Source organism: Bidens hawaiensis, unplaced genomic scaffold (genome assembly GCF_021521415.1).
Source record: "Bidens hawaiensis isolate Kalapana, Puna unplaced genomic scaffold, B.hawaiensis_p1.1 tig00035489_1, whole genome shotgun sequence".
NCBI lineage: Eukaryota > Viridiplantae > Streptophyta > Magnoliopsida > Asterales > Asteraceae > Bidens > Bidens hawaiensis.
In genome coordinates this window covers 144,882-150,889 of record NW_027496172.1, presented here as the reverse complement: position 1 = coordinate 150,889, position 6,008 = coordinate 144,882, and the positions used below count along the sequence as shown (strand labels likewise).

The 6,008-nt window shown below is 34.0% G+C and overlaps 1 protein-coding gene across 1 annotated transcript; it reads left to right on the top strand.

Moving 5' to 3' along the window:
- The first annotated feature begins 1,160 nt into the window (after positions 1-1,160).
- On the top strand, positions 1,161-4,605 carry LOC143587398 (uncharacterized). The gene is made up of 4 exons (XM_077068699.1): positions 1,161-1,429; positions 1,774-2,828; positions 3,208-3,339; positions 3,440-4,605. The coding sequence occupies exons 1-4, from the start codon at positions 1,161-1,163 to the stop codon at positions 4,603-4,605; spliced, it is 2,622 nt and encodes an 873-aa protein (XP_076924814.1).
- Positions 4,606-6,008: the final 1,403 nt, after the last annotated feature.

Below are 6,008 nucleotides of genomic sequence, written 5' to 3'. Positions count from 1 at the left end.
ACACCGTTAGTTGCGGGTCGCCGGAAAAACGTTTTTGTCGAAAAAGTCACATTTTTTTCCAGAAAACACCACTTGAACACCGTCACCACCGCCAACCAACCACCACTACTTGAGCACCACCAACCGATTCCGACGATGGATCTAGGGTTCCGGCGACCTCAGTAATTGGATTTTTTACTAGAAAAAGGTTCCTAAAGGTCCGATACAAAGTTACAAATATGTTTGGGACAAAAATGTTGAGGTTTTAACATTTATTGTACTTTGAGAACTAAAAAACAAACAAAAAGTTCTAGGGTACTTTTGGTTAGGCATTGCCAGTGATTTTATGGTTTGTGGGGTAATTGAAGGTAGAATGAGGTAGCACTGTAAGATTGGGCGGTGTGCATGGGTAATACCCATGAGTTCCCCTTCCTTCCTTATCAGTGGAATATGGAATAATCTTGGGCGGGATTTGAGAACCGGGAGCAAAGATGAAAATTCAAAGTCACTTTTAAGGGATTGATAATATATTTAAAATGTTTTAATCTATACTAATATATATATACATATATATATATATATAAGGGAGGGATAATTTGAAAACCATCTTAGTTTTAAGTACTTTAAGAACCAATATCAACCACACATTTAATTAATTTTCTAATAGTTTGTGGTTGTAGTTTAAACTAATTAAAAAAAATAAAAAGACTTGATTAAAAAATGTATATAAAACATGTGAAAGATATTTAGGTAAGGGTTCTGTTAAATATACCAAAAAATATACCAAAGTCAAAGACCAAAAGTTGTCAGCATTAAACCAAAAGTTGTCAGCATTTATTTGTAAACCTAGAAAACAATGAAAATTTAAATCTTTACATAACCCAAAATACAGTTGAAAATTTATACCATAACAAAACAAAAAATACAGTTGAAAATTTATGAACAGATTCAATATTATTTAACAATAACAATAACAAAATTCTTAGGATTAAACTAAACTAATATTCCGATTTCTTACCATGGCAGATAACGAATTTATCATGACTACACCACAATTTTTCACTCATCAGGTATAATCAGTGTTGGGTTAGGTTTTCTTTCAAAATCGTGGTGGTAGACGGTGGTTAGGGTTTCGATATCGCCGGCGGTGGTAGCGAAGAACGGAGACGGTGGCGACGGAGATGGTGGCGACGGTGGAGACGGCGACGGTGGAGACGGCGGCAAAGGGGTTAGGCGGAGATGGTGGCGACGGTGGAGACGGCGGCAAAGGGGTTAGGCGACGGTGGAGACGGCGAGTATCCTGCGGTGCGGAGATGGTGGCGACGGTGGAGACGGCGGCAAAGGGGTTAGGCGACGGTGGAGACGGCGGCAAAGGGGTTAGGCGACGGTGGAGACGGCGAGTATCCTGCGGTGCGGAGATGGTGGCGACGGTGGAGACGGCGGCAAAGGGGTTAGGCGGCGGATGAGTTTAGGAGAGAAATTAGTTTTAGGTTTTTTGGTTTTGGCCGTAGGTTTTTTTCTAGTTTATAACCCTATTTACCATTATAACCCTTTGACTATTTCTAGTTTAACAAATTAGGTTTTTAATATTAATATTTACCATTATAACCCTTTGACTATTTCTAGTTTAACAAATTAGGTTTTTAATATATATACATGTTTTTAATGATACACATTTATTATTAGGTGTATCATTTATTCTTTTTTATTAACTTATATATACACATTTTTTATTAACTTTTTATTATTAAGTGTATTATCTATTCTTTTTATTAACTTTTTATTAATCTTTAGGTGTTCGGGGTCCCATGAAGAATTGATGAATTGGGTACAAAACTTGGCACGCTCTCTTGGTGTTATCGTCGTCACTAAAAGATCGAACAAATATCCTAATGGGTTCGTGTATAAAGTTGTAATCATGTGTGATCGTGGCGGAAAATATAAAGTTAAGGATTCAAGTAAAGTTTCTGGCACAAAAAAAACTGACTGCCCATTCGAATTAGAAGGGAAATATTCAATAGAATATAATTCCTGGACGTTAACGATGATATGTGATGAACATAACCATCCGCCTGTACAGCATATGGAAGGCCATCCATATGCTAAGCGGTTAACTGATGATGAATTTAGTTTGGTTGCAGAATTGACAAGGATGAATGTGGCACCACGTGATATTCTATCGATACTGAAGGAGAGGAACCTAAGTAATGCATCTACAATCAGTACGATTTACAATGCACGCACTAAAATTCGCATGAGTGAGCAAGCAGGCAATTCTCCGATGCAGGTTCTCATGTCTATTTTACATTCTAATGGTTATGTTTATGAATTTACTACAACTGGTTCAAACGAGTTAGAAAATTTATTTTTCGTTCATCCAATATCATTCGATATTTGGCGTGCATTCCCACACGTGTTGATTATAGATGCCACGTACAAAACAAACAGCTATAATATGCCTTTTGTTCAGATTGTTGGTGTAACTTCGACCAACAAGACATTTTCCATAGCTTTTGCCTTCATGCAAAATGAAAAGATAGAAAGCTATACATGGGTCTTAAACTGTCTAAAGTTAATATTAGACAAGTGTATGCACCCACGTGTTATACTTACAGACAGGGAGTTGGCTTTAGTGAATGCATGCAAAGAAGTTTTCCCGAATGCTACTCAATTACTTTGTAGATGGCACATTAGTCGCAACATATTCAAGAACTGTAGGCAATCTATCAGGTCAGCACGTGATTGGGACAACTTTCTAAAATTATGGGAGTTACTAGAAGATTCTACAACTTTGGTTTCTTACACAGACAATTACAAGCAACTTCAGTCATTCTTGATAAAATATCCACGTATGCTTTCTACGCCCCGATATATTTTTTTCTTTTTATATATCTCTTATAAGTTTAATTACTTTTTCAGGTGTTTTAAAATATGTAAATGAAAATTGGTTGAACAAATACAAGGAGATGTTTGTGTCTGTCTGGATTGATCAACATCTCAATTTTGGAAATAACACAACCAATAGAGTAGAAAGCCAGCATGCAGTATTGAATAAATATTTGAAATCTTCAAAATGTTGTTTGGATAAATTTGTGGGTTGTATTAATCGTCTCGTGCAGTCGCAACATACATCAATCAAAGAAAGTTTTGAGAAAATCAGAGTTGTTCGCATACATCAACACAATATACGATGTTTTAAACTATTACGCGGTTTTGTTTCAAATGAAGCTCTCGATATAATTCTTGCGGACCATGAAAGCTGGAAGAATCTTCAAGTAGACTCTTCAAATTGTGGTTGTCGACTTCGCAACAGCTGTGGGTTACCATGTGCTTGCGAACTTTCAATGTATATTAGTTCAGGTAAGTATAATCTGATTGATTATTTTAATATTAGTTCAGATTTTTTTAATAATGATTCTATAAAATTGTTAATATATTACTTATTTATATTTTAACATAGGTCAATGTATTTCCTTGGATTCGATTGATATCTTTTGGAGGAAGCTAGATTTTGTACCTTCAACAACTGTCCAAGATGACGATGTTAGTTGCGAGAATGAACTAAAACATTTTAAAGAAAACTTCAACAAGCAGTCCAAAGCTGGGAAAAAAAGTTGGTTAAGAAAGCTGAAGGACATAATAGGTCTCGGTACAACAGATATTCAAGAACCTCAAATTCAGAAAAATACTCGTGGAAGACAAAATTTGAAGAAATCACAACAAAAAAGACGTGTCGGTCAAGGTACAATTGATATTCAGGAACCTCGAGTTCAGAAAAATACTCGTGGACGGCCAAGCTTGAAAAAATCACAACAGAAAAGGCGTGCTGAATTTTGTTCAGCCAGATATAGTTGCTCAAATGTGCCCAATTTTGTTGATCCGATTAAGGAGCCAGCCAGACATAGTTCATTCGAATTTGACCTGAACAGTGAACCATTGATAGACTTGAATGAAGTCCCAGGTGAATGTTTTGAGCGTTCATACATGATAGACTTAAATGTAATGCCACAGTTGAATGATTCCAATATAATGAGCGATATTCCAAAAGTATTTCATCCATATATAACAAATATACAGAATGTTAAAGGCGATGGAAACTGTGGATTTCGAGCAATAGCTGTTTGCCTCGGACTTGATGAAGAAAAATCTTATGAGTACATTCGACAGCAAATGAGAGAAGAGTTACAAAATCGATACGATATTTATAAAGATATGTTTGTCAGGGATGTAAATTCATTGTATCATGACTTGTGTGTTTTTGGGTCACCTTGTCCAGAAGAATACTGGATGAAAATGCCTGAGGCAGGTGTTCTGATTGCCAATAGGTTTGGTGTTATCATCCATTCTTTAAGCATGTCAGGCAGTACCACTATTTTCCCATTTTGGAGTGGTCCAGAAGAAAGTCAACATCACAGAGCTCTTACAATTGCTTTAGTATTTGGTGAGACCCATTATGTCATGGTAGAGTTACAAGGAGAATCCCCAATGCCTGTTATCACGCCTTATTGGAATCTTAACAATATTAGCCGGTCTGCAGTTAGGTGGGAAACAATGTATAAGTCGCGTCTAGAACTGTACAGCCAACTTTATCGTCCTGAAAGTGGGTTTGTGGATTTAAGTGATTAATTATTTTAGTGTTTTTACATTCATAATGAACTTGTATTTTCGTATTTATATATTTGAGTACTTTTTAGAAGACTAGTAATATTCATAATTGTAAAATAAAATATTTAATATACTATTATTCATACTAGTATTGCAAAAAACTAATTACAATAGCCTTTAAAAAAACCTAATTAAAAAATAGATATTAGTAGTTTAAATAATTATTATGTAATGATTAGTAGTTATATTTAAATAAAATAGAATAAAAATGATTAGTAGTAGATTAATAGGGTTGACTTGGTATACCAAATAAAAACTTTTGGTATATTTAAAGCCCCCCTTAGGTAATTTGTTTTACCCATCATTTCTAGATTTATTAAAAAGTCTGACATAACATCATTTCTTTTCTTTTTTCCTAATTGTTTATATATATATATATATATATATATATATATATCATATTAATTGTTTTATAAAATATGTAAACTTTTTAAATATCAAGACTATTGTGTATAATAAAAACTTTGTATTTTCATAAAGCGAGGTTTAATATAAAAAATGGAAAAACGATATTTTTCTAAATGAGTTATAAAAACGTTTTTAAAAGGAAATTTAAGAAGAATTTAACTTTCGAAATTGTACTACTTATTAGTTTTCATTTGAAATGTTGACAACATATATATAATACATACTAGTGGTATTGCCCGCGCGTTGCGGCGGGGATGCGACAGGGATTCAGTTAGTAACGGGTAAGTTAATTATTTTACCGGCATTTGTAATAACAAAATTTATGTTCGGTATTTAGCATTTGCTAGTTGAAAACTCACGCAATGCTACAACGGTGACAAGTTTTAATCTTAGTTACATAAATACATAATATGATCAATATTAAAATGTTAACTTAATAAAGGGTTATTCTATAAAGAGAACACCTTTGGTATTCATCTCTCAGGCACATATTAACAGTAACAAAAGCATACACCCTGTCATTGAGCTGAAAAAGAAAGTAAAGAACGTAGATAATTCTATTGTATTTGTATTGTTGTAAATTAATAAAACACATACCATTTGTTAGCAGAAAGAAAGTTTTTCAATGTTCCAACAATTATATATTATTCATAACTTTGATTTTATAGTAATAATATCCTATGGAATTAAGGCAAGGACAAGATCAAAGCATATGTTTGTGTGTTTCTTCAATATATATGATCTATAAGGTGTAAAATTAAACCATGACTAGTAAGGTTTAAATTCTTCTAGTTTCTCATAAGTACGAGTCTCACGAATCAGTAAGAAGCGAGGACTCTTAGTTACAATCCCCATTCCCCAAGGCTTAAATTATGATTAAAACTCACACTCTGAATTAAACTATAAGGAAAGCAAAAAAATTCTGGTTATACTAAGCTCGCGCCCAGGAGTTAAGG

Coding starts and splice junctions, on each gene's coding strand:
- LOC143587398 (XM_077068699.1), top strand. CDS start 1,161: ATGGTGGCGACGGTGGAGACGGCGACGGTGGAGACGGCGGCAAAGGGG. Junction 1,430..1,773: donor GTGGAGACGGCGGCAAAGGG/GTTAGGCGGCGG, acceptor ATTAATCTTTAG/GTGTTCGGGGTCCCATGAAG. Junction 3,340..3,439: donor TTCAATGTATATTAGTTCAG/GTAAGTATAATC, acceptor ATTTTAACATAG/GTCAATGTATTTCCTTGGAT.